The following is a 23,961-nucleotide window of genomic DNA, read 5'->3' on the forward strand; positions in this document are numbered from 1 at the left end:
ATATTTGTGCCATACAGATTTTGAGGCTGATCAGAAAAACAAGATGGCCGCCAGGCAGCCATCTTTGATTTTGGCAGTTGAAGTTTGTTATCGATATTTCTTGAGAACTACTGAAGGGATTTTGTTCAAACTTCACATGGAGGTTACCCTTGGTCCCTAGTTGTGCCATACAGATTTTGAGGCTGATCGGAAAAACAAGATGGCCGCCAGGCAGCAATCTTTGATTTTGGCAGTTGAAGTTTGTTATCAATATTTCTTGAAAACTGTTGAAGGGATTTTATTCAAACTTCACATGGAGGGTACCCTTGGTCCCTAGTTGTGCCATACAGATTTTGCGGCTGATCGGAAAAACAAGATGGCCGCCAGGCAGCCATCTTTGATTTTGGCAGTTGAAGTTTGTTATCGATATTTCTTGAGAACTACTGAAGAAATTTTGTTCAAACTTCACATGGAGGTTACCCTTGGTCCCTAGTTGTGCCATACAGATTTTGCGGCTGATCGGAAAAACAAGATGGCCGCCAGGCAGCCATCTTTGATTTTGGCAGTTGAAGTTTGTTATCGATATTTCTTGAGAACTACTGAAGAAATTTTGTTCAAACTTCACATGGAGGGTACCCTTGGTCCCTAGTTGTGCCATACAGATTTTGCGGCTGATCAGAAAAACAAGATGGCCGCCAGGCAGCCATCTTTGATTTTGGCAGTTGAAGTTTGTTATCGATATTTCTTGAGAACTACTGAAGGGATTTTGTTCAAACTTCACATGGAGGTTACCCTTGGTCCCTAGTTGTGCCATACAGATTTTGAGGCTGATCGGAAAAACAAGATGGCCGCCAGGCAGCCATCTTTGATTTTGGCAGTTGAAGTTTGTTATCGATATTTCTTGAGAACTACTGAAGGGATTTTGTTCAAACTTCACATGGAGGTTACCCTTTGTCCCTAGTTGTGCCATACAGATTTTGAGGCTGATCGGAAAAACAAGATGGCCGCCAGGCAGCCATCTTTGATTTTGGCAGTTGAAGTTTGTTATCGATATTTCTTGAGAACTAATAAAGGGATTTTGTTCAAACTTCACATGGAGGTTACCCTTGGTCCCTAGTTGTGCCATACAGATTTTGAGGCTGATCGGAAAAACAAGATGGCCGCCAGGCAGCCATCTTTGATTTTGGCAGTTGAAGTTTGTTATCGATATTTCTTGAGAACTACTAAAGGGATTTTGTTCAAACTTCACATGGAGGTTACCCTTGGTCCCTAGTTGTGCCATACAGATTTTGAGGCTGATCGGAAAAACAAGATGGCCGCCAGGCAGCCATCTTTAATTTTGGCAGTTGAAGTTTGTTATCGATATTTCTTGAGAACTAATAAGGATTTTGTTCAAACTTCACATGGGGTACCCTGGTCCCTTTTGTGCCATACAGATTGACTGATCACAAGATGGCCGAGCAGCCATCTTATTTGCCCTTGAAGTTGTTATCGATTCTTGAGACTATAAAGGATTTGTTCAAATCACATGGAGGTTACCTTGGTCCCTAGTTGTGCCATACAGATTTTGAGGCTGATCGGAAAAACAAGATGGCCGCCAGGCAGCCATCTTTGATTTTGGCAGTTGAAGTTTGTTATCGATATTTCTTGAGAACTACTGAAGGAATTTTGTTCAAACTTCACATGGAGGGTACCCTTGGTCCTTATTTGTGCCATACAGATTTTGCGGCTGATCGGAAAAACAAGATGGCCGCCAGGCAGCCATCTTTGATTTTGGCAGTTGAAGTTTGTTATCGATATTTCTTGAGAACTACTGAAGGAATTTTGTTCAAACTTCACATGGATGGTACCCTTGGTCCCTATTTGTGCCATACAGATTTTGCGGCTGATCGGAAAAACAAGATGGCCGCCAGGCAGCCATCTTTGATTTTGGCAGTTGAAGTTTGTTATCGATATTTCTTGAGAACTACTGAAGGGATTTTGTTCAAACTTCACATGGAGGTTACCCTTGGTCCCTATTTGTGCCATAAAGATTTTGAGGCTGATAGGAAAAACAAGATGGCCGCCAGGCGGCCATCTTGGATTTTGATAGTTAAGGTTTGATATCCCCATTTCTCAAAAAGTGCTGAAGGGATCTTTCTCAAATTTAATATGTAGGTTCACCTAGGGCCCTTGTTGTGCATATTGCATTTTTGGACCAATCGGTGAACAAGATGGCCGCCAGGCCGCTATCTTGGATTTCGATAGTTAAAGTTTGTTATGGCTATTTCTCAGATAGTACTGAAGGAATCTTGGATTTTTTATATTCAAAGTTTGTTATCGCTATTTCTCAGAAAGTATTGAATGGATCTTTCTCAAATTTCACATGTAGGTTCCCCTAGGGCCCTAGTTGTGCATATTGTGATTTGGAACCGATTGATCAACAAGATGGCCGCCAAGGAGTCATCTTGGATTTTGATAGTTGAAGTTTGTTACCGCTATTTCTCAAAAGGTACTGAAGCGATCTGTCTCAAATTTTATATGTAGTATGTTTGAAAAAGTTTAAAAAGTAGAGAAAAGATCCATCATTCCTTTGTCAGATATAGATCATTCTTTGGTGGGCGCCAAGATCCCTCTGGGATCTCTTGTTATTGGGTTACCGTCATCTCCGCCTTGTGTTACTATGGTAACCAGTTTCTCATCTCATTACTGGGGTACCGTTCTCTCCTACTCAAGTAAGCTTATTATATTTTTCAATATAACCCCTTTAAAATCCATAACTTTTGAAGACAAATGTTAATACAACATAGATATGAAAAATCAACACTATACATACAGGTTTAAAGGTTTAAAGCCGCAAGGTCAAATAAAACTAAAATTTCGATTTTTGATGTGCTACATCTCCGCCATTTTGAATCATATGACCTTGAAATTGGTCATTTTATGTGCCTGAGAGCATGCTCTGGCATATGCGCCCTCTAAAACTTTTCTGTGACAAATTTCGTTTTTGACTTTTGCTTGATCCCGTTGCGACTCTTGACCTTGACATAATCTCTGATAACATGGCATGAGAAAAACACGCGCAATGTCTGAATAACTAAACGTGGACGATGTAAAACTAGTTATGAAGTTATGAGCGTTTAACGTTCGTTCAAAAAATTTTTTTTTACGTCTGTAATCTTGACCTTGAACGTTATTGTACAAAATCGAACGTACCTTTCAAGCACTCATGTACGTACATAACATGTCCAAATTTGAGCGTCGTACCTTGTTCCGTTCGTGAGAAAAAGTGTTAAGAAGGTTTTGTGGAAATAATAATAATAAGAAGAAGAAAAAACAGAACAAAAACAATAGGGATTTCCATCCGTATGGAAATCCCTAATAAGAAAAAAAACAGAACATAAACAATAGGGATTTCCGTCCGTATGGAAATCCCTAATAAAAAGCACGTTCAGCTGCATTAAGTAGTTATATACCTCGACTTTAAACATTGAAAAATTTGAAGAAGAAAAATCGGAGCGTTGGCGAATTTTGCAACCCCACCTTTGGATTGATTATTTTGTCTCTACTACATATCTGATTTAAACTAGGGGGTGATAATCTTGTAAAGAACTCTGCTGAGAAAATCTTATCAGCAACTTAGGGTCTGGTAGTCAGTCTAGTCAGTCTAGCCAGTCTACAACGAGTAATATAATGTATATATATATATATATTTATTTAAAGCGACATAATAGAGTCTGTTATGTGTTATCAAAATATTGGCAAAAAATATTGGCAAAATACAATGTAAATGAAAGATTCAAATTGAATAAATGTTCGGAGCGCGAGAAAAGTGACACAAAATCCGACTCATTTCGACTAGACTTTATGCTAATTGTATACTAGTGGTTACAAACCATGTTCAGACATTTTTTGGGCCTAAATAAAAAAACGATTAACAAAATATTGAATACTTCACAAACATGCTATGTTCAATTTACTAAACACGTTAAAAAAATAATATGATATAATCCAAATTTGTGTAAACTGTAACTTATTCTCGCGTCCCTGTGAGAGCGATATTGTCGAACCGTGCATGGCTACTGCGGAGTTAGTACAGAGGCAAGTATAAATTGAGGTCAGGCGAGAAGGTGGTGTTGGTGGAGAGGGGGAGGGAGGGGGGATAGCATTTAAAAGGTGCCTTTTAGTCTACGGTGTCAATCTGTCAAGGAAGATCTGGACTGGCTACACTTTTCAATTTCACTTTTGACTACATTTAGTTGACAGCTTTTGTTGGCGTTGTGTACCAACAGCCAATCGTATTGATTTTAGAGGTTGTACGTACGAGGTCGTATAAGATGACCGTTCCTGGTTTTACAGAATGCCATAACAGGTGACGATGCGATGGGTCAACGTTTACTCATGTAGTAAATGTGCTAGAGAAATGAATCTAAAAACACATGAACAAATAGTCTCGTGCGTAAAAGTTTGGCCAATGATAAGTATATGCGACACTGGTGGGGAATCGAGGTTCAAGTACTCCTGGTAAGATTGTCCAAATTTTGGAAGTTATGTTTCGGTTGTTGTATCCAACGCAGAAAATTGTGTATCAGTTTGATATATGGATAAAATTAATGAATTCTACTTTAACTTTTTTATCTTTTGGTGCCTTGCTCTATTTAGAGATTTAGATGTAGTACTGTCTAAATGCTTGATCTAAAACTGTTTATATCGGTCTGTTGTCATCGGAATTTCGGGAGACTTTTTTTTTATTAAATGGTGCGGTGTATAACTTTAATATACGATCTCCCTAAAAAGGTCGACTGATTTGTTACTTTTTCTTTTTTTTTCTCGTTCTTTTATTTTCTTTTAATCAATTGCCAAATATCTAATTATTGCAATATACACAGAAAACTGTCAGTGATGTCTGTGTCGAAATCAGACAATTTTAGAAGTTCTAGACTAACCATATTTAGTATCCTGCTAGCTGAGGATCTGTTGTCAGAGCTATATATTATTCATGTTGTAATGTATGACCAATTTAAAGTTTTGGCTTGCTGCTGACTACTGCCGCTACCCTACTCTCTACACCCGTGTTGGTGCAGCGTACCGCGGAGGTTACCATGGAGGTCATGTATATTTCATCGCGTAATCGATATAATTCGCCATAGTTTTTATCTCCCATTGTGACCATAGAGAAATCTATATATTGACTGTTAGGGTTCTACACACCCCTTACACTACTAAAGCTACACATAAACCGAAATGGATGTTAAATTTCAAAAATGTAAATGTAAAATGATTGGAAATTTTATACGGAGTCCTAAAAGTTGTCAATGAAAACATTCTCAATCAATTAAAAAATATGCTATTTAATATAGTCTGATCTTTCTTGGCATCATAATATGTCGTGAAGCAGATTACACCGTGCGACAAAGCAACAAAACATATTTTAGGTTTTCGATGAACTTTTTTTTTTATTTTTTTTTCAATTCATTTGGAAATATAGCACTTTGATTGTACCGATCTTGATTTCATTAGATATCACTTGATTTCAGAACTACTAAATGTTCCTGGTGAAATATTTCACCCAATCATAACGTAGAACTTATCATTTGGTGAGACCGAACTGCGAATATTAGATAAAAAAAAACCTGGCATTTCAGTTGTTATCTTCTTTATCCTTATTATTATAATGTAACTTTAATCTTTTTAACCAATATACTATGCTAATAATTTTCTTTTTTAGTAGTCCTACTATGATACACGTATCTAATTTTTAGTTCTTCAGTGATATTTGCATAATGTTGATCATACAAATAGAATTGCATACACTTAGGCATTTAGAGTACGATTTTCACCGAGGACTCTGGATGACCCGGACTAGGTGTGGTATGTCGTCGTGGCCGAGTGGTTAAGGCGATAGACTAGAAATCTATTGGGGTCTCCCCGCGCAGGTTCGAATCCTGCCGACGACGCTTGTCTTTTCCATTTTATCGTACCGAAATGAATTTCAGATATAAAACACTAATTTCAGACGATTCCAAGTTTGTTTTATTTGATTATAAATGATATTTTATTGAAAATTGACCATTAATATTAACACAAAAAGGAAAAAAAAATATAAAACGTCGTCGGCAGGATTCGAACCTGCGCGGGGAGACCCCAATAGATTTCTAGTCTATCGCCTTAACCACTCGGCCACGACGACTACGCCTTTCCTGACAAAAAGATCGACCAGAATTTAATTTAAAGCGGTCGTTTACAAATTAACATGTTTTAGGACGCTGCTAAAACTTTTTTACTTTAAAATCATTCATTTGTACTGTTAGTGATGCATAGTCCAAATACCGACGCGCTCTCCCCTTATATGGCCTCAAAGACATGTTACCGAGCATGCTTTTAGCTGAGCATGTATGAAGGGGGACAACTCTAAATAACATTCCGGATTTCTACATGTTTTTACACACTGAAAATCTATATTGAAGTTTTTGTAATACATACAAGAACTTTTCGGAAAGTGTTAAAGTACTCTGAAAGTTTATTTACATACCCCTTTCTTTTACAAAAATGGATTATTTCTTCCTGCTATAATTGGTGGCAGCGGTGGGATTACAGTAAGCACTCGGCAAATCGGCAGACCTGCTGAGGCTTCTCTAGATGACTATGTCCACACGATGTTCTGTTTCTCTTATCTGAGTAGGGGTCGCCAAGACTATGGTGTATGGACTGGCGTTTTCAGCGACACCGGACTCGATATAGAGGCACCCTGCTGCGACACTGAGCGGGACCGAAAGAGAATGTACACAGGAAAGACAAAGTCGATGAACGAAGGCCAGATCGACCCAAAGAAATACAAAGGCTTACCGTTACTTATCTTCTTAAAAATCTTATGTTAATTTCCGTCGTCCTAGCTGGTAAAGAATCATAAAGTTCTCATGATGTGCGCGGTCGACGGTAATAACCACGTGTTCGCGGAATCGCCCATGGAAGGTCAACAATTACATAATTAATATAGAAAATGGTGTTCGTGTAGTTTGCGCACACAAACTTTTGACGAAACAATCTGCACCTACTTGGCCTCAAGACATTTCAATAGACAATTAAACGATTTGAAGTTCAAAATTTATTAATGTTATGTGTCCACTAAGAACGCCATAGATATTTCGTTCCCTCACTGAAAATGCCTAATGTTCTAGTTGTCTTCCCGCATAACGATTTTGTTCGAACATTCTATTCCCGTAAATTAATTGCTTTTGGTCGCAGTATTTTACGCTCCCATTTGCGTTTCAAGCATTTTTCTTCAATGTCCACGACTTTTATCAGAAACATATATACATATATATGTTTCTGCTTTTATGTGCTGATTAAGTTTGCATTTTTGCATTTTCGATCATCGTCAGGAAATAAACATGCCAACGAAGGTCTTCTGTAAGTTCTGGATGAAACGCTGTCGCCATGACGTCACCTTGTTGCACGGCAACGATGACGGAGTCTTTCTGTTCTGTACGTTCTAACACTGCAAGCACTGTCACTTCGGAGCTCGTTGTTTTCAGTACGGCAGGTGCCCGTATGAAGACGCCATGGCACTCTGTGCCGGAGGTAGAGAGCGATGGCGATTTGATTGTCACTTGTGCCTCAAAGCTGTGAACCTGGCGTCCAAAAAAGTTCCTAGATACGACTGTGTCAAGCATTCCAAGCTGGAAAAGATAATATAATTACATTTTTTACTTACACTAAATTATAAATACATATCAGTTGTGGACCATTGTTGAGGTTCATATGGTATTATATTACCGAAGTAGAGAAATATCAAATGTCCGGGACAATGTCATTATTTCAAATTCTACAAGGATGATATAACAACATTAGAACCGAAACAAATGTCCTTAATTTCAATATCAGATATTTCGTTTCCTTGACAAATGTCAAAAAACAATTTCTAATATGAAAATGAATTATAAGAAAAGCGTTGGTCAAAGAACGGCACCCTGAAGAATACAGCGTCTTTGCAATGACGTTCACAAATAGGTTATAACCTACAGGGTGGCAGGGGAGTAGCTCCGACAGCTCGTTTGACGTAGTGGTAACATTAAATTAATATTGTAAAAATCTGCAGCGAGATCTGTCTCCACATTAAATTTTTTAGGTGAATCTAAATGACTGATCTAGGGATAGCAAAACTAGTTTTAATTTTTCTAACCTACTATCAATTATAATAAGAATTTAGCAACATATGTTTCCTGTTACAAAGAACCACATAACGTGAAAGTTACACGCGTGTATCATATATCAATAGCATATTCACTGACGATATAAAAATTACTATAACCTGAATATATACTTTTTTTTAATCTCAATTTCATTTTACATGTGTAGGTTTCAAGTGGCATAAAAAAACTTATTCATACATGTAGAAAGAAGACAATTGCACAAATAAATAGTTTGTATTCTGAATTACATACATGTTCATGAATATATAGTTATGGAAGCTGAATAATAAATGTTGGCTCTCTACATTTGCATGCGAGATGGCCGTTGATATTAAGATACGTGACTTACTTAATTCTAATACAATATCGTTAGAAAAAGAACCACAAGTATGCTTACCAGACCCTAAACAGAACATTATCATAACGAAACATCGATTTGCGTCGCAAACACGTGTTCAATATTTGGCTTGAAACCGCGGAATAGAGATGAGAAGTTTCAGATAAGATGTGTTATAAACACTAAATTGGTGTAAAATTTATAGTATATATCACCGTTCTAGCTAGTTAGCGAAATGCTCATGCCGTAAGTCCTAATAGTCATTAATAAATTCGGTCAAACACCGCCTACTCGAAGTGTAATACGTCTATCAAACGTTTGTTATCAAACTTGAAATTACATATCACTAATTGGTCAACCAATCTTAAAAAAAATTGCCGCCGACCAATGTGGAACATCAAAGGGATAGAAACTAAGTATCGTTAATGGGGTTGTATACTCTGACAATCTTTCCTATCCTAGCTATGTATAGTCATAAGTCGGTTATCTGTTAATTATGATCCGTGTACTTTTAAATCATTTTTATGATATTACAAGCTGTAGCAATGTTTGTCAAACATCATATTAAAATTGATATTCAATTATATACCGACATTTCGATATCATGGTAGTTCACTTTACAGTTTGTACGTCTTCACTCTAAAATTACAGTAGTCCACGTGACAATGCCCTAGTTCGCGTGTAACCCTGTGTTTTGTCACACGGTTAACTCTAAAATTACAGTAGTCCATGTGACAATGCCCTAGTTCGCGTGTAACCCTGTGTTTTGTCACACGTTTCACGCATAGGGATTTGAGAATTAGTTACAGTTTATATCGACATAGACACACCAGAGTGTCCGTCGACCATTTTTAGACGTTTTCAGAGTCTTACATAGTACTGTTCACCAGATGGAAAGCTCCATGAGACAAAACATATGGTGTATAGTACTATGTAGAATACGAATTTTTAATACTAATTTTTGATCGAGACTCCTAAATCTTCTAAAAATGGTAAATATGTACTCGGGTGGGTCAAAAGTGATATAAACTGAAACTAATTCTCAGATTCCAGCGGTTTCACATAGCATTGAGTTTTGGCACACTATTGTTCCGTTTCACTTGGCCCTGTGTTTTGTCACTGTTCTGTTTCACGTGGCCCTGTGTTTTGTCACTGTTCTGTTTCACGTGGCCCTGTGTTTTATCACTGTTCCGTTTCACGTGGCCCTGTGTTTTGTCACTGTTCTGTTTCACGTGGCCCTGTGTTTTATCACTGTTCCGTTTCACGTGGCCCTGTGTTTTATCACTGTTCTGTATCACGTGGCCCTGTGTTTTGTCACTGGTCTGTTTCACGTGGCCCTGTGTTTTATCACTGTTCTGTTTCACGTGGCCCTGTGTTTTATCACTGTCTCATTTCACGTGGCCCTGTGTTTTATCACTGTTCTGTTTCACATGGCCCCGTGTTTTGTCACTTTTCTGTTTCACGTGGCCCTGTGTTTTATCACTGTCTCATTTCACGTGGCCCTGTGTTTTGTCACTGTTCTGTTTCCCGTGACCCTGTGTTTTATCACTGTCCTTTTTCCCGTGACCCTATGTTTTGTCACTGTCTCATTTCACGTGACCCTGTGTTTTGTCACTGTCTAATTTCCCATGACCCTGTGTTCTGTCACTGTCCTTTTTCCCGTGACCCTGTGTTTTATCACTGTCTTTTTTCCCGTGACCCTGTGTTTTGTCACTATTTAACGTGGCCGTGTGTTTTGTAACCACCTGTTACACTAACTAATGTACAAGATAGAATCTTCAATATTATTAATGTTAATGTTATAAATGTAATACACGTATGTCGTTTTAGAAACAACGATATCATATATTGTTAGGCGTTCTAATTTAAACAAATCGATATCTAGTTTGCAATGAAACCCGCCTGTGCACTATAATAAAAAAAGCTTATCAATATACAGATCGGATGGATTCAGCGGACATGAAATGTGGTGTACATGTATGTATATCATTTTGATTGCGTTAAAGGTGTTGTAAACGCATTTGGATACAGACAAATTCAATGTAGCGCGTTATACACTTACTGTTGGTTGTCCGCCGTCCTTTTGATTTTCGGTAAACTTTGATAAAAGGATCATTCCCGCGCATGTCCCCCACACTGCATGGCCTTTTGTTTGTATCCAGGTCCGGAGAGGTTCTTCCATTTTGTTTCTCTTCAGGAACAAGCTGATGGTGGTACTCTCTCCTCCCGGTATAATGAGACCGTCCATGTCTGACACAAGATGGTCAGGGTGTCGAACTTCCATCACTTCAAGTTCTATTATCACATCCAAACATGCCTTGGCCTTCATCAGAGCTACCTTGTGTTCCTGAAAGGCACCTTGAACCTCCAGAATCCCAATTTTACGGAGGCTGGGTTGGTTTCCCGTGGGTGGCATATTTGTATCCTATTTACCTTAAATTAATGTAAAAATTCCATGTATCAAAATGGATTTCACCTAGCTTTTCTTGTGTGTCTATGTAGCTGAAGATGGCCAAGAGGCCGAAAATTTGTGCAAGAGAATTTAAACTGTTTCAATTACGAAAAACATAGATTATTTATCTTTCGCGTTTATCCAACATTAATTTCATACAAATGTACATTATACTGTAAACATACTAATTTTCGCGGTGAATTGATTTCGCGTTTTTGACTCATTATATTCTAACGTGCCTATGTTCACGGATTTTCGCGTTGATGCCTTTTTGCGATTTCTAGTTGTCCGTGAGATACGTGTCCGCGAGAGCCGCGATTTACGTGTCTGTAAAATACATGTCCGTGAGAGCCGCGAGATACGCATCCTCGATACTCCAGGGGTTCCGATCACTTACGATCTCTACACTCCTGGACTATCTCATAGTGAAAATGAAGGCAGCTCAGCGGAAAACATTTGACCAATCACAGACCAGCAAATGTTTCCTTTGAAGACTACAGAGAGAGCGACGCCCAACTTCAAAGCCACACAGTCAACCACAGTGTATCGTTATATACGGCTCTTTTGATATACATCAAACGACTCTATTACCTGTTCTGTTCTGTTGCCTCCAGTTTTACTATGAGATAGTCCAGGGGTGTAGAGATCGTGAGTGATCGGAACCCCTAGAGTATCGAGGATGCGAGATACGTGGTGTGATATGAGTCCGCGACAGCCGCTATAAACGTGTCCGTGATATACGTGTCCGCGAGAGCCACGAGATACGTGTCCGCGAGCTCGAGATACGCGAGATGATACGAGTCCGCGAGTGTTCGTATCAAGGGCATGAACTCGGCGGTCGAGAAAAACGGACCTATTTTTTAAAAACCGTGATTATTTTAATAAAAAGGTTCTATACAACATTGACGGATATCTTACCTTAAAGAGAAATAATTAATCTTTCCATTGAGTGCTTGATGAACAAAATTGGCCAAGTATTGACGAAGTTATGGCTTGATGAATCTGGAAATTTACGACAAATATGCTAGGTAGACATTTCCCTGTCCGGTCGAAATGTCGTCTCGGCTCTAATGGGTACCTCAAAAACCAAGCCAAAATCACAAAATCTACGCTTGTGGTGGTAAACAGTACCCATAACTGTCTACATCCACAATCTCCTTTGGAGGTGTCATGACCCGTACTTTGCAGAAACTCCATTTAAACATCGTGTAGCTCACTTACTTTAGCCGTCACCGCCATGTTCATTTTTCTCTCGGAACGCAAATTTTTTTTCGTAAATTTCCCGATTCATCGTCAATACTTGGCCAATTTTGTTCACCAAGCACTCAATGGAAACTGAGATAAATTATTTTTCTTTAGGGTAAGATATCCGTCAATGTTGCATAGAACCCATTTATTAAAATAATCATGGTTTTTAAAAAATAGGTCCGTTTTTCTCGACCGCCGAGTTCATACCCTTGATACTATAATATATATATGTATGTATACTGTTTGTTTAAAAAAAATTGTGCCATGTCCCTGTGGTCCGTGAGATACGTGTCCGTGAGAGCCGCGAGATACGTGTCCGTGAGAAACGCGAATTTTGATTCATCAAAAGTTGCAGTAATGATTTGAAGCTTGCATGTACCCATCCTCGATACTCCAGGGGTTCCGATCACTTACGATCTCTACACCTGGAATATCGAGGATGGCTTGTACCGTCCCTTGCACTGATCATGAGTTCTCCGCAAAAATACATAATTTTTCCTTTATAACAAATTACTATGAGCTCTGTATGTAAATCCAAATGAAACATGTTTTTAACCACTTACAGCCAAGATTAAGTCACAGATCTACATTTTTTTTTCAAAATATTTTTTGTAGCTCGAACGCACCCAAAAAAAAATCAACGTTACATGCATAATTTAGGCTATAGTACACTTGCAGGTATAGATTATATTCATAATGAACAATACTTGAAAGTTTTACGATACTACAGCTAGATTACCTTGAAATCCGAATGATACAAGTTCCCCATTACAAATATTTGAAGCTTTTACTCACCAATTGTCTCCCTTTTGAAGCTCTTTCGTCAGATTACAAAAATGAAACTAACATTACCTCAATATGCACGTGGTTAAGCTATGTTTCATCACTTCCATGAAGCTTAGCAATAAAACATTGTGATTACATCAAAAAATGATATGTTAGCCTAATTCGGTCACCGAGATGACATTTCCATCTCTTCGCTACTGCAATGATTTCAAACAAAATCAACAAGTCTAAACGTATAGCGCTTATTACAGACTTAAGTACACTATTGAGAATTAAGTGTTTTATATACACATATATACATATAATGAACACATGTACTGTATATATCCTAAATATAATGAACCACACATAGTGTCAACAAAGTCAAATCCAAGCGTCGAAATCATGAATTATGAAAGACAGAAAACTTGAATTATGTAATTTACAATATATTGTTATAAAACATACGTTACGAAACTTCCCAGAGTCGCCAAACAAACAGGTCCGCTATACGTACGTTGCCCTTAAAAGCCCTAAAGGTCACCGTCATTCGACTAGGTTGCACTCGTGGAGAAGAGACAGTTGGAGTACTAATATAACATTGCGTCAGAAATCTACTCAAGCAAAGGCCATTTATGAGGTTGACAGTATAAAAACTAGTGTGCAGCCGTGTTTTGTTTAGAACGCTGTCTGACTGACACCGTATATAGAAATTCAACACATGATTAGTAAGTTCCGGTGATTGACTTCACATCAACAGACTTACCAGTACAACGGGATCTACACATATACCGTGTAGTCATACATTAGCACACAGAAGAATGGCAGGGACGGCCAAGCTTGCAAACGGTGAGTAAATAATACTTAACAAACAGTAATAACAGTACTTCGGGCACCACGTGCACCCCAGACACACTTAAATTACTACATGCTAAAAGTTATTACCGTCAGCCATATTTTGATGATGGTTATTTTATACTTATATAACCAGACTGCATATTGTATAGCTTATGTAACATATTCAATGCTTCATATTAACAGTGAAACAAGTAGGCATGAAAAAGACAACTGATAAAATAAGGTTAGAATGTGATTTATAGGTATACAAATTCTAACGTAGTATCATGTAGTCACAAAACCTCATAACTACATGCATATCACATCACAATCCTCAACCAGAAAAGTCGCATCACATCACAAACAATGTAGTCACATCACAACCAATGTAGTCACATCATATCACAAACAATGTAGTCACATCTTAAGCAATGTAGTCACTTCACATCACACCCAATGTAGTCACATCACAAACAATGTAGTCACATCACAAATAATGTAGTCACATCACAAACAATGTAGTTACATCACAACCCATGTAGTTACATCACAACCGATGTTGTCACATCACAAACAATGTAGTCACATCACAAACAATGTAGTTACATCAGAACCGATATAGTTACATCACAACCGATGTAGTTACATCACAACCACTGTAGTCACATCACAAATAATGTAGTCACATCACAAACAATGTAGTCACATCTCAAACAATGTAGTTACATCACAACTGATGTAGTTACATCACAACTGATGTAGTCACATCACAAACAATTTAGTCACATTGCAACCGATGTAGTCACATCACAACCAATATAGTCACATAACAAACAATATAGTCACATAACAAACAATGTAGTCACATAAACAAACAATGTAGTCACATAACAAACAATGTAGTCACATCATATCACAAACAATGTAGTCATATCACAAACAATGTAGTCACATCATATCACAAACAACGTAGTCATATCACAAACAATGTAGTCACATAACAAACAATGTAGTCACATAACAAACAATGTAGTCACATCACAAACAATGTAGTCACATCATCACAAACAATGTAGTCACATCACAAACAATGTAGTCACATCACAAACAATGTAGTCACATCACAACCAATATAGTCACATAACAAACAATGTAGTTACATCACATCACAACTAATGTAGTCACATCACAAACAATGTAGTCACATCATATCACAAACAATGTAGTCACATCATATCACAAACAATGTAGTCACATCATATCACAAACAATGTAGTCACATCACATCACAACTAATGTAGTCACATCACAAACAATGTAGTTACATCACATCACACCCAATATAGTCACATAACAAACAATGTAGTCACATCACAACCAATGTAGTCACATCACAACCAATGTAGTCACATCACAAACAATATAGTCACATCACAAACAATGTAGTCACATCACAACCAATGTAGTCACATCACAAACAATATAGTCACATCACAAACAATGTAGTCACATCACACCCAATATAGTCACATAACAAACAATGTAGTCACATCACAACCGATGTAGTCACATCACAACCAATGCAGTCACATAACAAACAATGTAGTCACATCACAAACAATGTAGTTACATCACAAACAATGTAATCACATAACAAACAATGTATCACATCACAAACAATGTAGTCCATCACAACAATGTTCACATCACATCACAAACAATGTAGTCACATACAAACAATTAGTCACATACAAACAATGTAGTCACATCACAACCAATGTAGTCACATCACAAACAATGTAGTCACATCACAAACAATTAGTCACATCACAAACAATTAGTCACATCACAAACAATGTAGTCACATCACAAACAATTAGTCACATCACAAACAATGTAGTCACATAACAAACAATGTAGTCACATCACAAACAATGTAGTCACATCACAAACAATGTAGTCACATCACAAACAATATAGTCACATAACAAACAATGTAGTCACATCACAAACAATGTAGTCGCATCACAAACAATGTAGTTGCATCACAAACAATGTAGTCACATCACAAACAATGTAGTCACATCACAAACAATGTAGTCACATAACAAACAATGTAGTCACATCACAAACAATGTAGTCACTCACATCACACAATGTAGTCACATCACAAACAATGTAGTCACATCACAAACAATGTAGTCACATCACAAACAATATAGTCACATAACAAACAATGTAGTCACATAACAAACAATGTAGTCACATCACAAACAATGTAGTCGCATCACAAACAATGTAGTCACATCACAAACAATGTAGTCACATCACAAACAATGTAGTCACATCACAAACAATGTAGTCACATCACAAACAATGTAGTCACATCACAAACAATGTAGTCACATCACAAACAATGTAGTCACATCACAAACAATGTAGTCACATCACAAACAATGTAGTCACATCACAAACAATGTAGTCCATCACAAACAATGTAGTCACATCACAAACAATGTAGTCACATCACAAACAATGTAGTCACATCACAAACAATGTAGTCACATACAAACAATGTAGTCACATCACAACAATGTAGTCACAAACATCACATACAAACAATGTAGTCACATCACAAACAATGTAGTCATCACATCACACCAATGTAGTCAATCACAAACAATGTAGTCACATCACAAAAATGTAGTCACATCACAAACAATGTAGTTACATCATATCACAAACAATGTAGTCACATCACAAACAATGTAGTTACATCACAAACAATGTAGTCACATAACAAACAATGTAGTCACATCACAAACAATGTAGTCACTTCACATCACACCTAATGTAGTCACATCACAAACAATGTAGTCACATCACAAACAATGTAGTCACATCACAAACAATGTAGTCACATCACAAACAATGTAGTCACATCACAAATAATGTAGTCACATCACACCCAATGTAGTCACATCACAAATAATGTAGTCACATCACAAACAATGTAGTCACATCACAAACAATGTAGTCACATCACAAACAATGTAGTCACATCACAAACAATGTAGTCACATCACAAACAATGTCATCACATCACAACTTGATGTCATTTTAACCATTTGTCCCATAAAGCTAGGTTGTTATTGATATAAGTGGTGATCTTTGTTTCATATTAATTTGATATTTACCAGGTGTGACCTGTGACGTCACTAATCTCACAATGAAGGATGCTGTATCAAAACAGACAGGTATGTTCAGGTGTGAAGACCAGGCCCCGATTTCTCGAAACAAACTTAAGTCAAAAACTCACTTAAGTCATACATTTTCATATAAGTTACATAAGGAGAAAAACTTAAGTTTTGACTTAAGTCTGCACTTCAGAAACTTCAAGAAACTGAGGCCAGGTAGGTAATATAGGTAATTAGGAAAAGCATACTCCTGCAAAGTCTTTGTTTTAAACTTTCTAAAGTGTTTTGAAATATAAATTGAAGAAAATGTTTAGTTAATCAATATGACCATATATACAACATGCCGAAAGGGCCTGTGTTACTTCCCTTGCATTTCTGAATCTAATTTATCATTTTTGAATTTTTAACTGCATAAATCCTTAAAGTAAAAGCAATGTTGTGACTACAGATTAAGTGTTTATTTCCTGAAGGATTTTACAAATTACATCTACTTCCCATTATAGGGCCCTCCTCTCCTGTCCAAATGAAAGGGCATCTGAGCTGGGATCTAAGCCAAGATTCTCTGAGGATTCTCTGACCAAATTTGGTTACAAATCATGCATAACTTTATGACAAGTAGTTATTTTAAGGAATTTACATTTATTTTCCCCTATTGGGTCCAGCACCACCTGCCTCTTGGGGTCAGCTAGTGTAGACTAGATTTATTCAAACTCTGTTGGAACCCTTCCCTCAAAGATGTTTCTGGCAAAATTTGGTTACAATCCATGCAGAATACCTTGACTAATAGTAAATTAAAGGAATTGCCTCATTTCCCCCTCTGTTGGGTTCCGGCCCTTCCTGTCCCTTGGGGTCAGAGCAAATGTTTATACCAACTATAAATGTATATTTCTGTTTGCAGGCACATTTAAAGTTAAGGCCGGTCTAGCTCAGATGGCCAAAGGTGGCATTATAATGGATGTCACTACACCAGAGGAGGCTAGGATCGCTGAGGAAGCAGGGGCAAGTACAGCCAGTTACCCCCCCCCCCTTATTTCACTCCAGCTATAACAATTCCGTATTTCCAAACTACAGAGTTATCTGCCCTTGTGGCATCCTAGAAACTCCAGGGGTTCCCATTACATATGATCTCAACACCCCTGGACTATTTCATAGTAAAACTGGAGGCAACATACAGAACATGCAATTTTGTCATTTGACATATACCGATGGTTGGTACAGGATGGTTGACTGTTGCTTTGAAGTCTCTGTATTTCAAAGAAAATTTTTAGTCCAGGGGTGTAGCAATCTGATTAAAATACAGATTCTTTTTATCACTACGTTGGATAAGAGGATCTGAGAACATCCCATTGGGGGTCACGTCATGATGACCTTTTGAAAAGGCCAATCATATTGGCACTGCCAGAATCTTGACTGGGGACGAAAGAGTTTGAAAAAGCTGTCCAAATTATTTTCGTTTATGTAGTCATCTTGCCTGAAATGCACAACAAAGCTAATTGCATATGTATACTGGGGTGAAAAGACGAGTACACGTGGTATAAAGGTCATCTGGACGTGACCCCTTATGGGATATTGTCAGATCCTCTATTGAACGGAGTGGTTATAAGGATCTGTGTTATAATCAGATTGGGGGTGTAGAGATCGTAAGTGATTGGAACCCCTGGAGTATCGAGGATGCACTTGCGGGTAGGTATATTGATTGTGATGTGTTTCAGAGGACAACATCTTACTTTCAGAAAGAAAACAACTTTAGTTTCGCTCACCTAATAATTATGTCACAATGGATACCTACCCGAAAGTGAGGCAACTCTGTAATATGGAAAGATGGAATAGTTTACATGGGAAAGCTATTTGATATTATTTTGCATCTACAAAGTGAAAATTTTGCTATACATGTACCTTTATTGTAGTATAGTCAAACTATATGATTACCTGCACATACATACTGTATTTCATAATTTTTAGTTATATAGTAATGCATCAATGAAGTACCTGATGTAATTTTTTAATCGATTTAGGATGTTGTAATGCATCAATAAAGTGCCTGATGTCATTTTTTAATCAATTTAGGATGTTGTTATGCGTCAATGAATTGCCTGATGTCATTTTTAATCGATTCAGGAAGTTGTTATGTTTCATTGTCTGATGTTGTTTTTTGAATCGTGATCATTACGAGTTTCCTTCCTGCCATATTGGAATATAATGTACATGTATAGATATTATTATAAACAGGTACATTATATTAATTATATGACAACACACTATACTATACACATGACACAGACATTTCCTACATCATGGGTGCATACAAATAGCCAGACAACCAATTCCTGTCAGGATGTTTCAAATAGGGCTAAATGGTCCTAGTCATTATTCTATAAATAGAAGCCTTCATAATTACATGTGTATTACAACAGCACAGTATACAAAACAACAATACAAAAACAGAACAACAAATCAAAATAATAATACCAACTTAATTCTGTGGCCACTGAATTTTTATTATGTAAAAGGCCATTTTCATGCTGATTAGGTACATGCATTATTTCGTCAAGTGTGTTGTATTTAATGTCCGGCATAATTGTTAGACATCTGTGTGAAGGCAATGATGTAGTATTAGGAGTTCATTAAATTAAAGCACACTTAAAATTGTCTCAAAAACCTTTTTAAAAAATATTTTGTTTGAATTAAAAAGTTAGATTCTAACTTCCATATTCCCACAATCTTTTCAGGCTTGTGCAGTCATGGCACTAGAGCGTGTCCCTGCTGATATTCGAAGAGAAGGAGGCGTGGCTAGAATGACGGATCCAATGAAAATTAAAGGAATTATTGCTGCAGTGACCATCCCTGTTATGGCTAAATCAAGGATCGGCCATTTTGCAGAGGCCCAGATTCTGCAAGCTCTTGGAGTGGACATGGTAGACGAATCAGAAGGTAGAGGATCAGAGGTTTAGTCATCCTTGATACTCCATGGGTTCTTATCACTTACTATCTCTACACCCCTGGACTATCTCATAGTCATCCTTGATACTCCAGGGGTTCTAATCACTTACTATCTCTACTCCCTTGGACCATCCTCGATACTCCAGGGGTTCTGATCACTTACATTCTCTACACCCCAGGACTATCTCATAGACATCCTCGATACTCCTGAGGCTCTGATCACTTACGATCTCTACACCCCTGGACCATCCTCGATACTCCAGGGGTTCCAATCACTTACGATCTCTACACCCCTGAACTGTCTCATAGTCATCCTTAATATTCCAGGGGTTCCTATCACTTACGATTTCTACACCCTTGGACTATCTCATAGTTGGACTGTCCTACTATATAACAGTTAGATTTGATTAGACTGTAGTACTGTATAACAGTTACAATTGATTGGACTGTAGTACTGTATAACAGTAAGATTTGATTGGACTGTAGCTAGTACTGTATAACCGTTAGAATTGATTGAACTGTAGTACTGTATAACAGTTAGATTTGATTGGACTTTAGTACTGTTTTACAGTTAAATTTGATTGGACTGTCGTACTGTATAATAGTTAGAATTGATTGGACTGTTGTACTGTATAACAATTATAAGGACAATGGAGTTCAGATATCCAGACATATTACCACAAGCTCTCCACCTCTGGGTCATGGGTTTGAATCCCGGGTGTGACAGTTGCTGTCAGTGGTTTTTCTCCAGGTACTCTAGGTTTCCTCCAGCATCTATACCTGACACATCTTTATAAGACCTTGGCTGCTGATAGGGCTTTTAAACTAATCAAACCAAACCAAATCACACCCAGGACAAATTTTTTGTTGTAGTTTTAACGCCAGCAGATGAAGTTAACCATATCAACAAACATGATTTTGATGTTCCATTTGTGTGTGGAGCTCGTGATCTCGGTGAAGCGTTGCGGAGAATCTCTGAGGGCGCTGCTATGATAAGGACAAAGGGAGAGGCAGGTACAGGTAAGGATCTCTATTTTAAACATATTTCATTGCCATAATTGTAAGAGGATCGGACAAGTTACTAGTAATTCTTGGTACAAACTCCATTAAAATTATAATACACATAATAAAGGATGTTTATCTTATGGTTTCACAGGAATAGAAAATGTTATTATGTTTTAAATCTTTATTGGGAACATTTTATTTTTAAAGGAATTGCTATTTATAGCCACTATTTCTATTTATAGTAAATATTTCAGTGTTGATTATGTCACAAGGAATCTAAACAGTCTTTATCAAATCAAAATTTGTAATTATGGAGATGTTATTATGCTTCATTGCCAACAGAGCATGAAAAATAATTATTTAGACAAACTTAGATGTTAATCAATGTTTAATCATGAATATTATATATGTCTATATAAACACAAATTTACATGAAAATAATTTGGTTTGCTGTTGTTGTCTATGCAATCAGTACCTCATTCCATATAGGGCTTAGTTTCGTTGAATTTAATCGCTTTTTGTCCGTGGTGCGTCTTCCGTCCTTCCGTCTGTTAACAATTCTTGTTATCGCTATTTCTCAGAAAGTACTGAAGGGATCTTTCTTAAATTTCATATGTAGGTTCCCCTAGGTCCCTTGTTGTGCATATTGCATTTTGGGAACAATCGGTCAACAAGATGGCCACCAGACAGCCATCTTGGATTTTGATAGTTAAAGATTGTTATCACTATTTCTCAGAAAGGACTGAAGGGGTCTTTCTTAAATTTCATATGTAGATTTCCCTAGGACCCTAAAGTTTGTTATCACTATTTCTCAGAAAGGACTGAATGGATCATTTTCAAATTTCATATTTCATATGCCCTAGGGCCCTAGTTGTGCACATATTTCGATTTGGGACAGATCGATCAACAAGATGGCCGCCAAGGAGCCATCTTGGATTTTGATAGTTGAAGTTTGCTACTGCTATTTCTCAGAAAGTACTGAAGCGATCTGTCTCAAATTTTATATGTAGTATTTTTGAAAAAGTTTGAAAAGCAGAGAAAAGATCCCTCTTTCCATTGTCAGACATAGATCATTCTTTGGTGGGTGCCAAGATCCCTCTGGGATCTCTTGTTTTGAATGCAATTGTAATTGTTTTAAATATTTTTATTCTGAATTAAAAAAAAACTTAGTTTTTAAAGATGGTAGGCCTAATAGTGTTAAGTAAGTAACTTTTTTCACTGAGGAAAAATATGAATTTGTCTGTTCCTGTTTTTAATTGATGAAAATTACCATTTGTCAGCGGTGGAGCATCTTTACAATCGTACATATATGGTGTTGTACATTCTCACTTAGCCATCTCACCCATTCACCTCTACTGGTACTGATTTATTGTTAATATTCTGGAACTCCAGCTTTCCTCTGTCAACAAAATCAGAGTCACCATAAAGATGTTACTAGTATTTAGAACTAACTTAAAACAACAGCCAATGTATCTGTAATTGAAGTAACCTTTCGTCTGAACAGGGGATGTTTCTGAAGCTGTCAAACATGCCAGAACCATCAACAAACAAATAAAGATGGCGAGTGCCTTGGACTCAACGGAATTATACAACTACGCCAAGGAGCTCAGAGTACCACATGACCTACTCAAAAAGACAGCGGAGCTAGGGAGACTTCCTGTTGTCAACTTCGCAGCAGGTGGACTAGGTAAATAAGTTGTAAAAGTCCATTAAAATCATCTCTGTATCTTGTTATACTTTTTTGGTAGTAATTGAAGTGGTTAGGAAATGGAGGGCATTTAAAAATACAGAAGAGATTGTGTTTAGTTTACAATTGAAAGAATTAAGCATTTTGAAGAATTTTGTTTTGAATTGGAAATTTCTATCCGAAATAGAGGAGGGAGTGTTAGTTATATTATGACCATATATATATATAGTTAAATGTTTGTGAATATGGTCATAAGACAACCCCTGTCCACAAGCATGTATTTTGTGATAGTACCTTGTGATCCAAAGACTCTTGGTTTCATTATGTAGGTACCATCTCTAAGGATTTTATTTCATATGTAAATTAGGAGATCACATCCTGTGTAGAAATGTATTTAAGAGTTCTAAAATCAGTGATGGAATAACTCTGATGATGGATTGCAAGTTTTCAGTGTGTTAAAGAAAACGTGTGTCTTATTACAGCGACTCCAGCTGATGTATCCTTACTGATGCAGCTAGGTGTTGACGGTGTCTTCGTGGGCTCAGGAATTTTCAAAAGTTCAAATCCAGCAAAACGTGCTGTTGCCATGGCACAAGCTGTAACACACTACAAAGACCCTAAGATATTGGCCGAGTTGAGCTCGGACCTCGGCGACGCCATGTTTGGCGTTCCCCATGGCGATAAATCGGCTGATAAATGGGCAAAAACACAGAAGTCTGTCGGCGTGGACAAAATGAAAATCTGGGACGCAACACTGGGTGATCCAGCCAAAATCAATGGAAAGAAGTAAAGTGTGAACTTTGACCCCTCTTAACAAATTTTTACTCTTCCAATTTTAAAGCTGGAAATACTCTTTTAAGTGATTTTTTTTTTCTGTGATAGTTTAAATCACTGGCTGCTTGCTTGTGTTTCCAGAATATTAAACCTATGAATAATTCAAAGGATAATTATCATGTGTGTGATGGGATTGTCCAGTTTCAAAATGGAGAAAAAATTGTACCCGATCTTTGATTGTACTGTATACATGAACAGATGTTTATATGGAAGTGTAAGTTTGTAAGACAAAAGTCATAATTTGTTATACTCTGCAGTATCTACAGCTGTTGTATTCCCAGTTGTAGCATACATACATTAATTAACATTTTAAATGAATTGTTAATTAGCATAATATTGATCCACTGTTGAGCAAAAGAAAAAGTAGACATAGGAATTTAATAGTGGACCACTTTAAGTCATAGAATAGAATGATCTTGTGACTGATACAAAATAAGAATAAAATCACAGCAATAGTAAAACTGACTTGGTTTTCTCTTGTTGTATTGATTTATTGAAAACAAGGACAA

The 23,961-nt window shown here is 37.2% G+C and overlaps 2 protein-coding genes, 2 non-coding genes and 1 pseudogene across 8 annotated transcripts; 3 read left to right on the forward strand and 2 right to left on the reverse strand.

The window, feature by feature from the left end:
- Positions 1-5,833: 5,833 nt before the first annotated feature.
- Trnas-aga (transfer RNA serine (anticodon AGA)) lies at positions 5,834-5,915 on the forward strand. The gene has a single exon. It is a non-coding gene; the product is annotated as a tRNA-Ser (tRNA).
- A 151-nt stretch (positions 5,916-6,066) lies between these two features.
- Trnas-aga (transfer RNA serine (anticodon AGA)) lies at positions 6,067-6,148 on the reverse strand. Its single transcript has one exon. It is a non-coding gene; the product is annotated as a tRNA-Ser (tRNA).
- A 312-nt stretch (positions 6,149-6,460) lies between these two features.
- On the reverse strand, positions 6,461-13,596 carry LOC138329197 (pyridoxal 5'-phosphate synthase subunit PdxT-like). 5 transcript variants are annotated; one of them, XM_069276011.1, is made up of 3 exons: positions 13,470-13,596; positions 10,550-10,920; positions 6,461-7,637 (listed from the first exon to the last, which is right to left on the reverse strand). In XM_069276011.1, exons 2-3 carry the CDS (start codon positions 10,901-10,903, stop codon positions 7,305-7,307), a joined length of 687 nt encoding a protein of 228 aa, XP_069132112.1. In that variant the 5' UTR covers positions 10,904-10,920; positions 13,470-13,596; the 3' UTR covers positions 6,461-7,304. The 5 variants fall into 5 exon arrangements, with proteins under 5 accessions (XP_069132112.1, XP_069132113.1, XP_069132108.1 ...); XM_069276012.1 differs by having other exon boundaries at positions 10,550-10,912; positions 13,421-13,558; XM_069276007.1 differs by having other exon boundaries at positions 13,421-13,557.
- A 67-nt stretch (positions 13,597-13,663) lies between these two features.
- Positions 13,664-23,917, forward strand: LOC138329194 (pyridoxal 5'-phosphate synthase subunit SNZERR-like). The gene is made up of 7 exons (XM_069276002.1): positions 13,664-13,801; positions 16,990-17,046; positions 17,885-17,985; positions 19,716-19,917; positions 20,800-20,946; positions 22,436-22,618; positions 23,101-23,917. The coding sequence occupies exons 1-7, from the start codon at positions 13,774-13,776 to the stop codon at positions 23,406-23,408; spliced, it is 1,026 nt and encodes a 341-aa protein (XP_069132103.1). The 5' UTR covers positions 13,664-13,773; the 3' UTR covers positions 23,409-23,917.
- LOC138328829 (uncharacterized) lies at positions 13,823-15,361 on the forward strand (annotated as a pseudogene).
- Positions 23,918-23,961: the final 44 nt, after the last annotated feature.

The sequence above is a fragment of the Argopecten irradians genome, chromosome 8, assembly GCF_041381155.1.
Source record: "Argopecten irradians isolate NY chromosome 8, Ai_NY, whole genome shotgun sequence".
Taxonomy (NCBI): domain Eukaryota; kingdom Metazoa; phylum Mollusca; class Bivalvia; order Pectinida; family Pectinidae; genus Argopecten; species Argopecten irradians.